The 19,054-nt window shown below is 49.4% G+C and overlaps 1 protein-coding gene across 2 annotated transcripts in view; it reads left to right on the plus strand.

Moving 5' to 3' along the window:
- Positions 1–178: 178 nt before the first annotated feature.
- Positions 179–19,054, plus strand: part of IQSEC2 (IQ motif and Sec7 domain ArfGEF 2) — a 79,004-nt gene continuing 60,128 nt past the window's right edge. For both annotated transcript variants that reach the window (XM_069463128.1, XM_069463129.1), the window contains exon 1: positions 179–1,111. In XM_069463128.1, the coding sequence (XP_069319229.1) occupies positions 405–1,111 (707 nt within the window). In that variant the 5' untranslated portion in view covers positions 179–404. The remainder of the gene's footprint in view (positions 1,112–19,054) is intronic.

A 19,054-nucleotide genomic window follows, 5' to 3' on the forward strand; every position in this document is an offset into this window, starting at 1 on the left:
TCCAGCTGCGGGTGCGGGTGGCAGCCGCAGGTGGGGCGCGCGGGGGCGGGCCGGGCGGGCCGGGTGGGGGCAGGGGCGGGGGGCGGGCCGGCGGCCGGGGCGGTCCCGCGCGGCCGCGCTGCGCAGTGACTCCGCAGCGGGCGGAGCGCCGTGGGCCGCGTCCTCCCGAGCCGTGGCGGTGGCGGTGGCGGCGGCGGCGGCGGCAGCAGCCTCAGCTCCTGCTCCCCGTGCCGCCGGCCCCAGCGCTGTCTCCCGGGCCCCCCCGGGCCCCCGGGCCGTCGAGCCCGGTGCGCGCCCTCGCGTCCCGCCGGCCCCCTCCCCCGGCTGGGCCCGGGGGAGGGTGGCGCCGTGAGCGAGCGGGGACCGGGCTCTCTTGCCCCTTCCCCTGCCCCTGGGCCGCCAGGATGGAGGCGGGGTCGGGGCCCCCGGGCGGCCCGGGATCGGAGAGCCCCAATCGGGCGGTGGAGTACCTGCTGGAGCTGAACAACATCATCGAGAGCCAGCAGCAGCTGCTGGAGACCCAGCGGCGGCGCATCGAAGAGCTGGAGGGCCAGCTGGACCAGCTCACCCAGGAGAACCGCGACCTGCGGGAGGAGAGCCAGCTGCACCGGGGGGAGCTGCACCGGGACCCCCACGGCGCGCGGGACAGCCCGGGCCGCGAGAGCCAGTACCAGAACCTGCGCGAGACCCAGTTCCACCACCGCGAGCTGCGGGAGAGCCAGTTCCACCAGACGGCCCGGGACGTGGGTTACCCGAACCGAGACGGCGCCTACCAGAACCGGGAGGCTGTGTATCGGGACAAGGAGCGGGACGCCTCCTACCCGCTCCAGGACACTACCGGTTACACAGCCCGCGAGCGCGACGTGGCCCAGTGCCACCTGCACCACGAGAACCCAGCCCTGGGTCGCGAGCGTGGCGGGCGGGAGGCCGGGCCAGCGCACTCGGGCCGCGAGAAGGAAGCCGGCTATTCGGCGGCGGTGGGCGTGGGGCCGCGGCCACCGCGGGAGCGGGGCCAGCTGAGCCGTGGCGCATCCAGGAGCTCCAGCCCCGGCGCTGGCGGAGGCCACAGTACCAGTACCAGCACCAGCCCGGCCACGACCCTCCAGAGAAAGTAAGGAATGTGTGTCTGTACCCCCTGCTCTTCCCTGTAGATCCCTCTCCAACTTGTCTGGCTGATAAAGTAAGAAGCCTGTGTCTGATTCTATGTCCTCCTTTCCTGTCCCAACGTGCCAGGAGAAGCTGGGTCCTCCTCATGCAGCCGACACCCCTTCCCTAGCCACCCCAGACTGGGTTGGCCAGATGAGTGCAGGCGTCTCTTTCCTAGTACCGCGGCCACTGAGGGACTAGAGCAGTCATCACCGCCTCCCCCGCCTCCACTTCTTCAACCCCTAGCTGTATCTTTGCCAGAAGATGGGTTTTCGTTTATTTATTTATTTTGGTTTTGTTGGTTGGGATTTTTATCGTTGGGGATGGTGTCAACTGGGAGCCCCAAGGGAGAGAAAGCCCCCCGTCCCCCCCCTTTTTTTTTCCTTTGCCTGATCTTGTTTCCCCTGGCGGCTTCAGATCCATCCTTTCCCAGAGAGGCAGGTGGGGACCAGAATGGCTGCTGGAGGCTGAGACATCCTTCTGAGGGGAACTGCAGCACATTCTGGCCAGGGGGAGCAAAGATGGGGGAGCAAAGATGGAGGCCAGGCCCTTGGCTAGTTCCTCAAAGTCCACCCCCTCTCCACCCTTCAAGAAAAACAACACCCATTTAAAGAGCCCTTCTGGGAAGGGAAGTCTACGGATCTCCCCTCTGTTGGATCTCCCCTCTGTTGGATCGGTTCCAGCTCCTGCGCTGGAGTGTGTGTGTCTGTCTATTTGGGACACGTTGGCAATATCTCTTGGGTTGGTGGGACATTGGCTGGGTCCACTTTTTCCATGTAGATACCATCGTGAGTTGATTGGGATAAATTTATCAAGCTGAGAGAGTCAAGGGCGTGCAGACTCACAGGGCTGCCCTAAAGGTTCCCTTATTTCTTTTCTGCCATATTAGAAAGAAAACCGAATTGGGAGTTAGGGGATCTGCGTTCCCCTTCCAGCTCTGCTGCAGATTGGCTTTGTGACCTTGACTGAGTCCCTTCCTCTCTCAGGCCATCAGTTCCCTGTATCTTTTTAATTGGCAAGGTCTGCCTTGGATGCTCTTAAAGGACCCCTCCAGCTTAGATTTGATGGTTCTGTGACTAATCCAGCCACACTACAGAGCAAGTCTGAAGTCCTCTAGCGAATGGACAGGCTTCCCCCTCCTCTCACTGCTCAGCTGGTCCTACCATGTGCCACAACCAGTGGAGTGTCTCTTGGAGGCTGGGCTGGGGGTGGGGAAGCCTTCTGCCTCAGGAAATCTGCCGGGAGACAGCTCTCTGCAACTCCCCCGTGGTGAGGCAGCAGGCTGGGGTGCTGGGTTGAGATGGCTGGGCCCCAGGAGCAGCAGCTGCAGCTTGAGAGCTCGGCTGGCCACCACTGCAGTGCACCCTCAGCTGAGTTTTGGTGTGGACTGCCCCTGAGTAGTCTGGGGGCAGGGGAATGGGCTCTCCTGTCCAGGCAGGGCTTCTGGGAGCCCAGTCCTGGAGGACTGACTGTGTGCACCTCTGGGCACCATGCTGGACAAGGGACACGAGTAGACCAAGGCCCACTCAGGAGAAGGCCATGGTGGGTGGAGGTAGAGGAAGACTGGATGGGACATTTGTGGTCCTTGAGCCTCGCTGCAGAAGACTTTTCTAGAGGGGTCAGACCTGTGACAGAGGGAGCAGCCTCATTATTGTGTTGCTCCAGGGAGCAGAACCAGGAACAGTGGGAACATTTGAGATAAATTAGGGAGAACTTTCCAACCTGGCCGTCTGGTGATGCAGGGGACTGCCTCAAGGGGTGGAGGTGGGAGCTGGCTGGACACGTCCAGCAGAGGCCAGGCGCAGGTCTGGGAGGGCTGGAGAAAGCATAATTCCTGAATTAGGTGTAAAGCCCAGTGAAATAACCTAGGTCTCCCCCAATTCCAGGATTCCATTACTTTCACATTCTACATCCTGCAGACATGGGTCTGAATCTCTTGGCTGGCCAAAAGCCCGTTTGCTCTTGAGTTCTGTGCTTCTGCCGTCCATGCAGGCCTGCCTCTTGGTCCTTCCCTCTTTTTGTGCACCTTCCAGGTTGCTTGTTGGATTTCCTTGCTTCACATTTCCTACTGGATTAATAAAGGGGTTTAGAATTTCTCTCCTAACCATATGTTAGCTATTTGCACATCCATTATTACCTCTTTTGGTCTTCACAACAAGCCCTGTACAGTGAGCATTAGCAACTCTATTTTAGAGATGGGGAAACTGAGGCTCCAAGATAAAGGGACCTTGTTCAAGGTTACACTACTAGTTTCTAATGGAGCTGGGGCTAGAACCCAAGTTTACCTGTCTCCAAGGCCTGTTATTTTTTCACTAGAGCTCTCCAACCCACAGGAGCTTCTTGGCCTCAGGACCTGGACTGGTACTGAGCTGGGAGAGGCCTGAGAGCCTTAGGTATCTAAAGGGTCTGAGCAGGTGGGAGAGGAGTCTGGGATGAGTGGGGAGTCGACAGGGGAGGGAAGAAGGCTCTGTCTCCCTCCTTTGCACTCTCCCTCCTGGCCAGGCGGCGGGAGGGCCTGTCGATGCCATAGCCATTGCTGCCATCACTGCTGCTGCTGCAGCGACTCCCCTGCTAGGCCTGTTCTGGGTTTGTAAGGAGTGGGTGAGAAGGCTGCCGCTGGAAGCGAGGGCAGGCAGGGTGGGAGTTTAGCAGCAGAGGCTGCAGCATTGGGGGAGGCTGGGTAGAGCGGGGCGCTCCCAGTCCCCAGGCTCCCTCTGCTGGAGGAAGAGGGGAGAGTGGCGCCTGGGCCCTGCTGAAGCTTGCGGGGGACCGCTCTGCCTGGGGACTTTATTTAGTCCTCCCAACAACGCTGTGCGTCTGTCACCGCAATCCACGTTTTACAGCCGAAGAAACTGAGGGCGCAGAGAAGTGAAGCCTACCAGAGGTCACACTGTTAATAAGACAGACTCCTAATCCTGTGAATTGTCCCTCTACTGCATTGGACATCAGCTGTCATGTCCACCCCATCTGTATCGTCCACCCAGGATTCCCACATCCTCCTGTACTGTCCCTTTCGGATAGGTCCTAGGATGCTGGTATCCCTTCTGCTGTGCTCTGGGTGTGGCCTCTCCAGTGCAGCATAGAGTGAGATGAGTCCCTACCTCCTTTTGGTTGCTGGTCCTCTGTATGGGAAGGTTTTATTTGTTTGATTTTTAGTAATTGTTGGTCCTGACTACATGCTAGGTCTCTACTTGGGATTGTCACCTCCCCTGTCACCTTCCTCCCCACCAGTGATTAGAGAAGAATCTGTTGTGGTTGTTGATCTTAGCCTGGCCCTGGAATGATTGATAGGAGTGCTAGGGGCCACTGCTGAGTTGCTCCATGCTGAAGAGAGCTGCGTTTCCATGCTTTTTGCATGGGCCCAGCTCTGGCTCTGCTGTAGGCGGCGGTGGGCTAAAGCTGGTATGCTGGTAACTCTCCTTCCTCTGCCCCCACCTCCACTCATCCCACAGGCTGGCTCACATTTGTGGGAAGCAGCTAGAGGGGCTGGCCTGGTGTTCCTGATAGCCAGGGTGATGCGTGGTCTATGGCATGGCTGCTGGGCTGTCCTCTGCATGCTCCCCCGCAGGAGCTAAGGCCACTGAGAGGGAGCCAGTGAGAGAGCAAGCCCAGGGACAGGCTCTGGGGAAGTCTGTCTCCTTTGGGGTCTTGGGAGCTTTTCCCAGGGGATCTCTCCTTCTTCCCAGGAGGGCAGACCATTTATCTTTCCCCTGCCACTGTGTTGTGAGCATTATCTTCACGTGGGAGGAAATGATAATGTTGAGTTTAATGAAAATTAGACAAGTCTTGCTTCTCTACCGAGATCTGGGGCAAGAATGGGGTGGTTGTCATCCATAAACATTTCTTAGCTGTGCGCACAGGGCAGCAGGGGCCACCAGGCTGAACGAACACCATGTTCTTTGTGCTAGCAGAGCCCCCCACCCGCTGGCCAGGGAGACAGGGTTGCAGGCCCAGCTGTTCCACAGAGACGGTGCTCAGGACGAACTGAGTGGCAAGAGTGGTGACGAGTGGAGGTTCTCAGAGGAAGGAGGGATCAGGGTAGGCCAGGCCACTAGTTGAGGACCCTGGCAGCGGGTGGGGGGGGCTGGGGGGACTTTGAGGGAGAGTGAGTGGTCCCTTGGTGAAGGGAGTGCTGGGAGGAAGACGCCAGACCAGGCTTGCCGCCTGCCCTTTCCTCATCTGTCCAACCACTGCCTATTGTGGCCTTTGAATTTGCTGGGAGCATAGTAAAGGCCTGGAGCGTGGGGAAGAGGCCACACGTGTACTGAGTGAGTCTCAGCCTTCTGTGTTCCAGGCCCCACGCTATGTGGTTTTATGTAATAATAGCTAACATTTTTTTTTTTTACTGCACTTACTGTGTGCCAAGCACTATTTGTTCTAAGTGCTTTCCACGTATTCATTCAATAGTCACATGAATCCTTTTGTGTAGATATTGTTATTAACTCCATTCTACAGATGAGGAAACTGAGGCCCAGAAAGGTTGGAGAACACATCCAGGGGCCCTTAATGAATACGTGGCAGAACTGTGAAGGAGCTGATGGAGCCTAGGGGGTCGGGCCTCCAGGGTCCGCAGCGTTCTTACCCACTATGCAGTGCTGCTTCCTAGCCCATTTGCACAGAGTCCCTGCCAGGTGAGTGTTGTTATTGTCCTCATTTTTCAGACTCAGAAATGAGGATCAGAGAAGTGCAGTGACTTGCCCGAGGTTACACAGCAAGATGGGGCCCAGAACTGTCTGGCTCCTAAGCCTCTGGTACACCACTGCCTCTTGCAGGTGGGCTTTAAAGACATCAAAGCCAGTCCTGGTTCTGGCTTCCCCGAGCAGAGCTCCCGGGACCATTGCTTTAGGCAGGCTCCCTCTCGTGATCACCCCCTGAATTTTTGCCATAGTCTCTCTCTTTTTTTTTTTTTTTTTTTCTGAGACAGAGTCTCACTCTGTTGCCCAGGCTAGAGTACCGTGGCATCAGCCTAGCTCACAGCAACCTCAAACTCCTGGGCTCAAGGATCCTCCTGCCTCAGCCTCCCGAGTAGCTGGGACTATAGGCATGCGCCACCATGCCCAGCTAATTTTTTTAATATATATATATATATATATATATATATATATATATATTAGTTGTCCAGATAATTTCTTTCTATTTTAGTAGAGACGGGGTCTTGCTCTTGCTCAGGCTGGTCTCCAACTCCTGAGCTCAAACGATCCACCCGCCTCAGCCTCCCAGAGTGTTAGGATTACAGGCATGAGCCACCGCGACCGGCCTTGCCATAGTCTCTTAATAGAATGCCCCCTGCTCTTGCTCTGTCGAGCCTCTGATGAGGTACAGCCAGGCCACATTGTGCAGTACGGCTCTAGTAGTTTCCCCCTCTCATTGGCCTGCAAACTCCTCCACCTACCGTGCATGGTCCTCTTAGGATCTGCTGCCAACTTACCTTTCTCCTTTCATCTTTTTACAGTCCCCCTCACACAGGCCATGCTCCAGCCAGACTGACCTGTGTGCCCCCGTTGTTAGCCCACTCCGGCCTTCCCATAGCCTCTGGGTCTTCACTCATGCTGTTCCGTTCTCCGGGGGCCTCTGTGTCCAGTTCCCAGGCTGGACTTAGCTGTCACCTCTCCTGTGTTCTCTGGTGTCTCTTGATGCTCTGTCTATCCCTATCCCTCGCAATGAACACTCTGCTCCTTTTTATACCTTTGTGGTTGTTTACATCTTGTGTCCCTTCTACTAGACCAAGAGCCTCTTCCGATTCTGATTTAACTGACATATATAGCGTGTGTGTTGTGTGTCAGCCCCCATGCTGGGTGCTGTGGGCATGAGTGCAGGAGCTGCTTAGTATATGGTGAATAGACAAATGAATGTCTGATTAAGTCCCGGTGAACTAACAGCCACTGGTGCCTGATTTTTTTCTTCTAGGACTCCTGTAGTGAGAAATGCCAACTACAAGATTCTCTTGTCATTTCTTTGGCTTTTTCCTCGCACTCCCTGGAGACATTTTGGCCTTTGCTCTTTCTGCTCCTCACACTCACCAGTCTCCCGGTTCATAGGATGTCAGGGTGGCAGAGTTGGATGAGACTGTGGAGACATTTAGACCAATCTGCTCATCATCATATCTCCCTACCATGGCATGGCCACGTCAGGCCGTGGTCTTGGCCCTTGTTGCAAAAGCTTCTGTTCCAAAAGGAGCAAAGAGGCCTGCACAGGACCTGTGTGCAGTTTACCCAGCCCAGTGGGAAGTTGTTTGTTTATCCCACAAATCTTTCTTCTGCTCTAGACCTTGGGCTGCTCACGGTGTCTCGGGGTTGAAATAAGACTTGACCCTTGTAGCTCATTCCCTGTTGTATTCCTTGGCAGAATCACAAACATTGGTCAAGAGGAAGAGTGATGAATACATACATGACTTCCTCTTTGGGGGGAGCTCATTTAGGGCAAGATAATTTGCTAGTCACTCTAACTTCCTTGTGGTATTTGGTTTCTCTCCAAGCCTCCATGTTGAAAGCGTTTATACCGAGGGGCCCATTCCCCAGTGCTTAGCAGCTGGAGCTCTCCGGGACCTTAGCATTCAGAGAAAGGGTGGTGCTGGGGAAGGAGGACTTCGTGTGATGCTAGGCAAGTCACTTCACTTTCAGAGCCTCAGTTTTCTCAAGTAGGAAACGGAGATCAAATATTTTCTGATATGTGAGATTCGTGTTGCCCCTCACAAAAATGTATCAGAAACTTTCCTAGCTGCCCAGCATATCCATCAGGGTCCTGATCAGTATGGAAAGCTGAGGGCCGAGGATGGAAAATAATACAAGTAGATGAAACTGCCCTGCCCCCTAGAGGCGGAGCGTAGCAAACAAAACAACAATATGAGAACGGAGGCATAGCATCCTTTTCAACACAAAGATGACAAGCCAGAGCTACATGGCTGATTAGGATTATTCTTCCAACATTTAGATGTAAATTTATCGCCTGATGGGTACCATTTCAATAACGCCAAGTGTTAAAAGGGTAATATCATTGCATATCCAGGCCTTGCGATTTCCTGCTGGTTTCCAGGATACGGCATACTGCATTCACCTGAATAAAAACGGTACTTTCTTTCATATAACCACTTCAGAATTATTGTCATTATATCCGTGATGAAAAGTACTTAAATATGTCCTTCCCCCAGATTTTTATACAAAACTGAGAGGCATCTCATACAACTGTGTATCTGATATGCTAGCCAGTTCCTAAATAACCCATCTCATCGTGATTGTTGTGAAAATTAAGTAAGATGACATAGATGATGCGCTTAGCACACAGTATGTGTTTACTCAGTGATGGGCGTTATTATTAATAACTTTGTAAAGCTCTGTGCTGTGGGAGGGCAGAAGGGAGAGGTCATGTGGGAGGTCACCATATTTATAAGAGAGAGATCAGTCCAGTGAATATTGTGTCCCTAGTATGTGCCACGCCTCATGCCATCACAGGCAGAGGGTTCCGTGATTAGTATTATGCAGTTCCTGGCTTCAGGGTGCTCACAGTTAGGTGGAGAAGATGGTCATGGAAACAGGAGATTACAGTATGGTATCCAGTGTGCTATGCTAGAGGGGAGCACAGGGGTTGCGAGTGGCCAAATGAGGGACATCTACCCAGATCATCCAGGAAGGCTTCTTGGAGGAGGTGATATCTGAGCTGAGGCTTGAAGGGTGGACAGCATGTAAGTTAGTGGGAATTGGGGGCAAAAGGAAGGGTAAGACACAGAGGCAGGGAACCAGCAGGATATGTGAAGGGGGCACTTTTATCAATTCACTACAAACTAGAGCATAGGCTGGGAGGCAGGATTTGTCGGGAGAGGAGTCTGGAGTGTTGGCCAGCCTAGATCATGAGGACTTTTGACTAGCAACATCAGGAGCTTTATGCTGTTGGGAATTGGAAGCCAACATAGGGTTTTAAGCTGGGGGGCAGAGGTGCCTATTGTACAGTCCAGGGGGAAGTGTCGAGAGCCACGTTTTGGAAAGATCCTTCTAGAGAGTAGTTTGGAAGATACATTGGAAGGCATCCAGTGAGGAGGCTGGTGCAGCAGTCTGGATGAGAGACAAGAAGGCCTGTGCTTGGGCAGTGGGAGTAGAGATAACCTATGGGGGAAAAGGATGATGACAACACATGGACAAGTGGCATCAGAGGGGAGCACAGCCTACTGCAGGAGCGCAGAGGAGCAGCAGCTGGTCATGACCAGTAGCATTTTAATAATACCAGCATAAAAGTCAAGAAACTTTGAGCTGGAAGGACCCTGAAAAATCATCCAGCTGAAGTCGTTCATTTTACAGATGAGAAGACCGAGGTTCAGAGAGAGAATGGACTTGTATAAGGCCACTCAAGGTGTGAACAGAAGAGAGAGCTCTGATTAGAAGAGTCACTCTAGTATTAAACGCCAGTGTTCAAAGCATCCTTCTTTAAATGTGCTAATTCCTGCTTCAAAATCCTGTGAAGGTTGCAGGGATTATTATTTTTTATGTCCTACAGATGAGAAAACCAGGGCTCAAAAGGAGGCTAGGTGACTTTGGGGGCAGGAAGTGATGGAGACGAGGCATCACCTAAAGGGCTCTTGCTTCGATAGCAGACAGACCTGCTGCTCTGTTCCAGTCCCTCTGAAATCAAATCTGCTAGCTTCATAGCTGGGGAGTGAACCCAGGGTTCTCTTTCTCCACCCAGCCCAGGCCCAGCCTTCTTTCTGCTGGTTTCTGCCTTAGATGCCTCATTTACTGTAACAGAGGCAGCTCAGAGGCATTTTCTAGCCTGACAGCCAGGCCTGTCATCCCCTTTTCTGTTTTCATGGAAGAGGGTGAGCCTGTGGCTGTCATTACTACGTCCCCATTGCCTTGGGCAGGGCATCTCTGGCCTGGGTGTCTCTGTTTTGAGGCCCCATGGTATGATATGCAAAGAATGAGCTTTGGAGACAGACAGACCTGAATTTGAGTCTAGGCTCTGCCGCAACCCATGGGATGATCTCAGCTGGGTCATTTTACCTTTTCCGAGCTTTAGTTTCCTTATCTGTAAAATGGGATAACAATGCCTGTCTCTCAAAAGTAACCAAGATAATTTGAATGGCATTCCCTGATACTCGTAGGTGCTCAATAAACAGTCATTTTTCTTCTCTTTCATGAAACCTCCCATGGACAGGGACTTGAAGAATTCAGTGCTAGGCAAAGCTTTGCACTGAAAATAACTCTGAAAACTGGTATATTCCCTCCTTCCTAATATGAGGCTATCACAGTTCATTGTATCTTCCTTTTTGTCTCAGCCACCAGTTAATTTGAAGTACAGCTCTGGCATCTTTGATCTCTTTTTCTGAGTTCTTATTTTCGAGTTCGGTTTCTATTCTGTGTTCTTGGAGTAAGAAGCCTGAAATCCTTCGTTTCTCAGGCAGGTATAAATAACTAATGGGTGTAAATAGTTGAATGAATGGGAGGCTGGAGAGGCTGGACTGGTGTTAGTGGGATTTGAAGAGGACCAGAGGGTGGTACAGGCTGGGGCAGCTGAGAAGGTATGTGTGTGGATGGCTGTGGGGAGCCAAGGGTTTAGTGAGGAGGGGCTCGCCCTTCATCCACCTCTCTTGCTCCTACTTTTGAAAGAAAGGTGGATTGGAGATCAGGACCTCATGTCACCCAGAATCATCAGCCTCTCCATTTTGTATGTATAATGTGGGAGACAGAGGTCCAAAGAAAGAGAAGGGACTTGTTTTGAGAAATTAAATCAAAGCAATACATATATACACTTTTTAAAAGATAAAAGGGATGCAAGGACTGGTGTAGTAAAAAGCCAAAGTCTCCCAGCCCCCCACATCCCACGCCCCAGAGACAACCACTTTTATCATTTAGTTTTTCTGGTGGTAACTTCCTATCTCTAAATAACATACTTCAACAATTATATCTTCATTTATCAACTACTTAAACATTATCTCTTGACTTCTTCTTACTATGACAAAATAATTTAGCTTATTTATAACAATTAACTTTTTCTCTCTTCTCCTCCCACATTTTGATAGTTTTTTATTAACATTTGGTCTACTCTATTAATTACCTTGGTAACTTTATTAAATACTATTTTAAACTGTGATTTCTTATTCCATCGATTTTCCACAGCATCTCTTGACCAGTCACTATGAAAGACATAGTCATTAGTGCCCATTCTTCCCTCCCTGTCTCCTACCCGTCCTTCCAGTCTCTGTGTTCTGTACTCGTGTGTCCAGCAAGGTTGATTACATTCACATTCTGTTCTGTAGAAATAATTAGGCCTTCAGCGCTTTATCTAGAGAGATTGATTATAAAATTTGGCTGCCAATACACTGCGTTTATGTGATTATGACTGTGTCACTGTTATTCATTGCAGGGCCAAATAGTGTACTATAATTGTACCTCATTTCCCACAGTTCAGTGTCACAACCTCTGTACTCCCAGGAGAATGTTCCTAGCATCAAAGTCAAGTGAATTTTCCTTTACACTCTCTCAATTGCTCAAAATCATACCACCTATTACTTTGTTTTATATTTGGACCAGGACTTCTTTCCTTTTCCTTCTGCTTTTATTTATTTATTTAATGTACTTACTTACTTACTATTGTGTGGGAGTTTCTTGAAACTGTAGGGTAAATCATAGCACATCTTCTGGGGATATCATTTTCCTCGGAGGTTTTTTTAGGAGATTTTTTTTTAAAACTTCATGCTGAAATATGAGATGAATACAGAAAAGTATTCATATCAGAAGTGATATGACTCCATCACATATGATATGGTCAATTTTTACAAACCAAACACCTATGTAACCGGCACTCAGATGAAGGTCTATTTTTCACTCACCTTACCTGGCACTCAGGAATCCCTTTCAGTTTGAGGGACTGTGTGTCTCTTCTTATGTTATTTCTTTGATAATTTCCTTCCCTTCATTTTCTCTGTTTTCTCTTTCGGGAATGTTAATTGCATGTTGAACTTCTTGGGTTGATCCTCTAGGCCGTTTACCTTTTCTCTCATGTTGTCTATGTCATAGTGTATGAATGAGTTAATAGAAAGTCTGACTGCGAGGTCTGTGTATCCCGGCTTGCTTGTCCACTTGCTGGTTTTATTTTGGTGAGCCAGCAGGGAGTGGGTTGTTATAAGGGGTGCCCCCCCCAATACCAGAATAAAAAGCACTTTATTTGGGGGGCACCAACATGCCACTAGGTACCCTAATTGATCCTGGATAGTTTAATACCTTTAACAAGCAGCCTCTTGTATTTTACCTGGGGATGAATGCCAGGCAGCCTGTGTTCTGGGTCTGGAGGTTGGGGGTGCAGGGAAGGATTTCATATACTTACCTTCAGCTTACCCGCCTGTATTCAGCCGCCTGATTCCTCCTGAACTCCCTTGTGGCTACCGTCTCCAAGTCTGGCGTCTGTCTAAGCCTTTGCTGGCCCGACTGGTGCCCTGCTCAGCTGTAACCCCCTAAGTGGTGTGGATCTCCCTCAACTGCCAACACTCTTCTCTTTGTTTTTTGCTTCCAGAAATTTGTTGAAATCTCTCACCCACTGATATTACCGTCTGCCATCCTTTTTCCTGTTATGAGTTCCTTATTTTATTCCTTCCCTTTCATTTTGGTGGGGCCCTGGGAGAGGAGAATAAACATTTATGCTCTTAAGGTACAAACTAAGGTGAAAGCTACTTTTAAAAACAGTTGTTTTGTTTTCTTAATCCAGATTGAAACTGGAAACGTATTAGTAAACCCCCAGCTAGCCAAGCCTGGATGACCTCATTTTGGCCCCTGTTGCCTCTGGCCCCAGCCCCTGTCATGAGCATTCCTCTAGCAGCCTCCTGAGTGCCCCTTTCCTCAACCTCTGCCACCTAGACCATGGAGTCAAGCGAGCCCGCAGCTGAGGAACCGGACACCTGGGTTCTGACTCCAGCCCTGCTGCTGCCTCCTTCTGGACCCCCAGGCCAGCCCCTCCACCTCTCTGGGCACCCTCTCTGTGACTCGGGAGGCTCTTGGTCTGCTGTGAGCTGGGCTTTGCCAGGATTGGCTGGGTGTTGGGAGAGCAGCCCGGCCTCTTTGCTCAGGCAGTGGGAGCAGGTGGGCCAGAGAGGGCCCCGAGCACGCAGAAGGGGGCTTGAAGGCTGAGCTGACGCTTCTGCAACAGCAGGCTGCGCTAGCTGCAAACCCTTCCGCCCACTCTCTTTCCCATCATGGCTGAACCTCTATCCTCTGCCTCCAGCAGAGGGAAGAAAGAAGGGAGCGCTGGAGAGCCAGATTTTTCCATTTTCTTTTGCTTTCTCTCTCTCTCTCTCTCGCTCTCTCTCTCTCTCATCGTAGTGCCAAGCTGACAATCTGTGCTGCAAAACCTGTGTCTAACCCCACCTTCTTTTTTGGGTGCACCCCCTTTCCTTGCCATCCTTGAATGATTGTTTCTTCTAGAAGCACTACCCAAATGTTCAGGGGGCGGAGGCGGGGGGGCGGGGCTTGGGCTGTACCGTGTGGAGGAGAGACAGGAGACAGGTGAGGTGGAGAGGCCAAGCTCACAGGCTGGGGTAGGAGATGAAGTGCCACTTGGCCCTGGGATGACAGAAAGGAGCAGCAGCTGTAGCAGTTAAAAGCATTGGTTTTGGAATCAGACAAACCCAGATTTGAATCTTGGCTCTGCTAAATTAGCTGTGTGACTCTGGGTAAATCACGTTGCTCCTGTGAGCCTCAGTTTCCGGATCTATACAGTGAGAAGAAGAACGAGCTTACACAGCTGTTACAAAGATAACACAAGTCCTGGACCATTGTAGGTGCATGCTAGATCATAACTTCATGATTGTTTATGTTATTGTAAGGCGGAATACACTGAAGACCAAATAAAGCCTGCTTGTTATCTTTATGATTTTATAATATATAATATTTGTTTATGTTTGAAAGGAGCATGAGGTTAAGGAAGGCATTTGCTAAGGAGGCAGCATTTGACCTCATCACTCCTTGGGTCAAGCCTCCCAGGGGCTCCCCAGCAATTACAGGATGAAGTTCACACTCTGCTGCCTGGTGGTCAAGGCTCTCTTGGTTATAGCCTGCCTCTCTTTCTTTTCTTCAAAATATAAATGTCGGCCGGGCCTGGTGGCTCACACCTGTAATCCTAGCACTCTGGGAGGCCAAGGCGAGAGGATCACTTGAGGTCAGGAGTTCGAGACCAGCCTGAGCAAGAGCGAGACCCCCGTCTCTACTAAAAATAGAAAGAAATTATCTGGCCAACTAAAATATATATATAGAAAAAATTAGCCAGGCATGGTGGCGCATGCCTATAGTCCCAGCTACTGGGGAGGCTGAGGCAGAAGGATTGCTTGAGCCCAGGAGTTTGAGGTTGCTGTGAGCTAGGCTGACGCCACGGCACTCACTCTAGCCTGGGCAACAGAGTGAGACTCTGTCTCAAAAAAAAAAAAAATATATATATATATATATATATAAATGTGAACTGATACTTGCCTGTTTATTTCGTGAAAAAGACATTCTAAAAGTGATAGACAAATGCTTCATTTGAACTATGCAGCAGTCTTTGTCATCATCGTCATCATCCTTATCATCCCAGAACTTGTTCAGTGCATTGTGGTAAACAAGGACGATAGGAAGCATAATCACTGGCAAAAGGGTAGCCAGCAGCCAGAACTATCATGGCCTTTATTTTGGATCCTCGCCGCCATCTTTGCCTTCAGTATTGTTCGGATCCATTGCTGGGCAGTTCCACTGTGCAGTGAGCTTTCTGATTTGTCCTGTGGTTCATCTAGCTGGTTCTTCTCTTTTAATAGTCTTCATGGGATTTTCTTGCCTGTCACCATTACCTCATCCACTTGTCTTCTATACTCTTTTTGTCATTTCTAGGCCTGCTACTTGGCTCAGATGGGCCACTTGAAAAGGAGTCCTCCTCTCCACCTGAAAAATCTTTCAAAAGGTTTTTACTTTCACTTTTCACATTGTAATGATTGAGGTGGCACTTGAATTTGGAAGGCATCTTTACCTCCTCCTAGTGCTTTTCCACTTCCTGGCTATCACAAGTAGGTCTTCATGCCACTTGTGGTGCAGGGAAGCTCTTGCATGCTCCTTTAGGTAAGAGTACGGTCCCACTCATGCGTCTGTTCCCTTCTTAACCCTGCACTCAAGAGTTCCCCAAGCATATTCGGCTTCCTGATTCTTCCGTGCCTTTATGCTGGCTGTTCCAGTGGCAGCCAGAATGTCTACGAGGCAGATAACTACTTAACTTCTGAAGAACAGCTTCTGTGTACCTCACACTGTTCCAGGCACTTGGAAACAGTGAACAAAACAGATGAATCCTCTGCCCCATGGGGCTGACATTCTAGTGTGTGTACACCTGGGGTGGGGACAGAAAAGAAACAAATCAACACAAAGATACATAACATGTCCAATCGTGGTAAGTATTATAGGGAAAAATAAAGCTGGGTGGGGGATGGGGCACGCAGAAGGCCCAGTCAACTCAACCACAGCCAATATTTGCACAGCCATTATTAAGCAGTCTTTTCTCATTTAAGTATTTTCCAGTGTTATCACATATTCTTTGTAACCATAATCCCCCCAACCACCTTATCATATTAGTTATTATCTCCATTATATTGGCAAGGAAACTGAAACTTAAAGATGTAAATCACATAGCTAGGAGGGGCAGAACTGGGATTCAAACCCAGGCCTGTCTGACACAAAGCCTGTGCTTGTAACTACTTTGTCATTCTATAAACCTCACCACAATTCTCTGGCATCAGAATTATTATACCTATTTTATAGTTGGAGAAACTGAGTTCAGAGAGGGGAATGAACTCATCCGTGGTTGCCCAGCAAATGGATGGATTTGAATGCAGTTTTGTCAAGACTAGGTCCTTCTACAAACCCTGCCTAAGGATCTATAGGCTTGCCTGCCTCTGTATTTTCAGGGCCCAGGCAAGGTACCAGTTGAGCCCTTGGCCCTCTCCTCTTCTCTTCCTATCTATCGTTCATATGGAACCTTGAGATTGTACAGATACCACAGCCCACTTCTCCAAGCCCTGTCTATCTCCCCTTCCCCTTTGGGCACGCCTTGGGCCTAGCAGATAGACCTGGATCATAAGACCACACAATTCCTGAAAGTAAGCTCAAGAAATCTGGATAAGAAATTCTGGGGTCCTGGGTACCTGGAGTGTAGTCCAGAGGGGATAGGGCCAAAGATACTGATGGGCATGGCTCCTTGGCCCCACAGACCCTTTGCCTCATGGGGCGGGGCCCCTAAAGTGTGGGGCCCAGTGTAGGGGCCTCTGTTTCCTAGTACAGCCCATGATATTGTGATTTGTAATAGGCTGGGCTCCAAAATCTCCTCCTTTGGCTTCCTGAGCTAGGTCCTACTTTGCAGTGAAGAGGTCAGGGGGCGTTCCATGGACCTTCGGGGTATCTGGCCAGTGAAGAATGGAGCCTTCCCAGCAGGTCCCACTGGATATGCACACAGATTCTTAGGGCTCCTTTTGTAGTATTTTGTTCATGGCACTCTTAGGATACTTATCATAATTAATTTCTTAGTAGCTTTTTAAAAATTATATGCTTAATGCATTCTTTCATTAGAAAATTTAGAGAAACTTGGAAAAGTAGAGGAGAGAAACATTACACATGACACACAGAGGCAGCCACTCAGAGCATTTGGTGTATTTCCCTCATTCTCTGCATTTCTTTCATGTTGTCGAAATGATTTTACACATGCAATTTTTTCTTGCTTTTTTTATTTGAGCATTTCCCCATGTAATTGCATATTCTTCATAACCACCATTTTTAGTGGCAGCTGACGTACCATGGTGGAGCTAACCATCCTCTGAATGTTGGGTGTAGAAGCTCGGCCCATTTTTTTTTTCATTGGTTTAAATCATGCTGCAATGGACACCCTTGCACCTTGCACACGCAGCTTTAAGGGAACTTACAGCTTTTAGGGAACTGATCTTATGTAGGAGCAATTGTATTCAGCTTATTTCCCTTTCTAGATGGGTTCCCTCTGGCTGGGTCTGATTCTGATTCATGCGTGTAGTCATTCATTTGTTTATTCATTCTGTCACCACATATTTACTCTGTATCTCTGGAAAACAGACCCTGAGAGCTGGGGGGTCCAGGCAGGAATGAGACACAGCCCCACACTGCCAAGAGCTTAGTCTATTAGGAGAGTCAGGCATGGAAATGGACAATTTGACGACAGTCTGATCAGGGCTGTGATAGAGGCAAGAGAAGGATACTGTGGGAGACCAGAGAAGGGCCCCTCACCCAGGCTAGGAACATGAAGATAAGCTTCCTGGAGGAGGTGGAGCCTAAATGAATCATGGAGGATGAATAGGAGTTGGCTGGAATAAGAAGGGGTGCTTCCTGTTAATATGATGAGTTGAATAAACTTATTTCTCTCTGTTGTTTTCCCAAATCCCACTAAAATATGAACAAAGGAATAAAAAAGGTAGAAACACAGAAGGTCTGGGATGCTGGCCAGAAGTAAACTGTTCCACTTAGAGAATCCTGGCGATGCTCAGGATTCAGAGGTACTGTAGACCTCAGAAGGCAGGGTGAGGTATGGATCTGAAAACATGGGACATGTTGTTTTCCTTTTGGCCCTTTCCCAGCATCATCCAGTCAGTGACTTTCCTTACCCCTGACCCCCCTGCCCCATCCCTACAGATGGAGGTTGATTCTTTGGAGAAATTGAAGTTAAGAGGCATTGGACTTGAGAACACCAAGCACAATGGAGCATGGGGTGAAACAAGGCTGTGGGTAAAGGGATCTGCAACCTAAAACAGTGGGACTCCAGCCTCCTTCCACTCCTCCATTTCCAGGACACCAAAGTCAGATGCACACAAGAGATCAAAGGATTCCTCTCTGGGGAAACTGAAAGGCCCCAGAAAAAAAGGCCTCCAAAAGACAACATTTGGGAGTCTTCCAGCAAAAGTATAGGCTTTCAGCTCAATAACTTGATATTGATGAAGCCCACCACCTGCCAAGCTCCAAGTACACACAGAGCTTCCAAGCAGCTTGGTAGAGTCATGGGCACCAATGGCCAAGGATCTCCAGCCAAGGACCCTGGAAGGCAGACTGAAAAAGCAAACAAATAAACAAACATAAAGAAGGAATTTGGAAGGAACAGAGGTAATGAAGGAAGGAGAAGAAACCTGGGAAATTAAAAATAGTGAGAGCCAAAATAAAAATTTCAGCAGAAGGATTGGAAAATAAAGGATGAGGAGATATCCTAGGAAGCAAAATAACAAGACAAGGAGAATGATAACAGAAGAGAGAGAGAAAATCGGAGGATCAGTTGAGGAACTCCAACATCTAACAATAGGGGTTCCAGAAATAGGGAATGGAGCAAACAGCAGGAAGGAAATTCTCAAAGACATAATGTAAGAATATTTCTTAGAACTGAAGGAATGAAAACTCCCGCTGAGTACCCAGCGAGCAAAATGATAAAAAGACCCATTCCAAGATACGCCACAGTGACGTTTCAGAATACTAGGGATTAAAGAGAAGATCCCAAGAGCTTCCAGAGAAAAAACACATCAGTACAAAGGGTGGAGAAAAGGAATGGCATTGGACTTCTCAACAGCAACGCCGGAAGCTAGGAGATGATGGAGCAGTGCTGTCAATATTCCAAGGGCAAAGGATTTCCAGCCTAGAGGCCTATATTCAGCTGAATTATCCATCAAAAGTGAGAGTATTCAGTTCTAGAAACTGGAAAGTCAAAAAAAATATGAACAAACAAAAAAGAGTGAGGGTATAATAATGATATTTTTAGACATGTAAGGTCTAAAGGTTTTATGTCCTGTGCCTCCTTTCTCAGGAAGCGTTGGAGAATGTGCTCCAGCAAAATGAAGATGTAAACTCAGAAAAAAAGCCATGGAATCTAGGAAACAAGAAACCCAACACAGAAGAGAGGTGAAGGGAATCCCTGGATA

Source organism: Eulemur rufifrons, chromosome 30 (assembly GCF_041146395.1).
Source record: "Eulemur rufifrons isolate Redbay chromosome 30, OSU_ERuf_1, whole genome shotgun sequence".
Classification (NCBI taxonomy): Eukaryota; Metazoa; Chordata; class Mammalia; order Primates; family Lemuridae; genus Eulemur; species Eulemur rufifrons.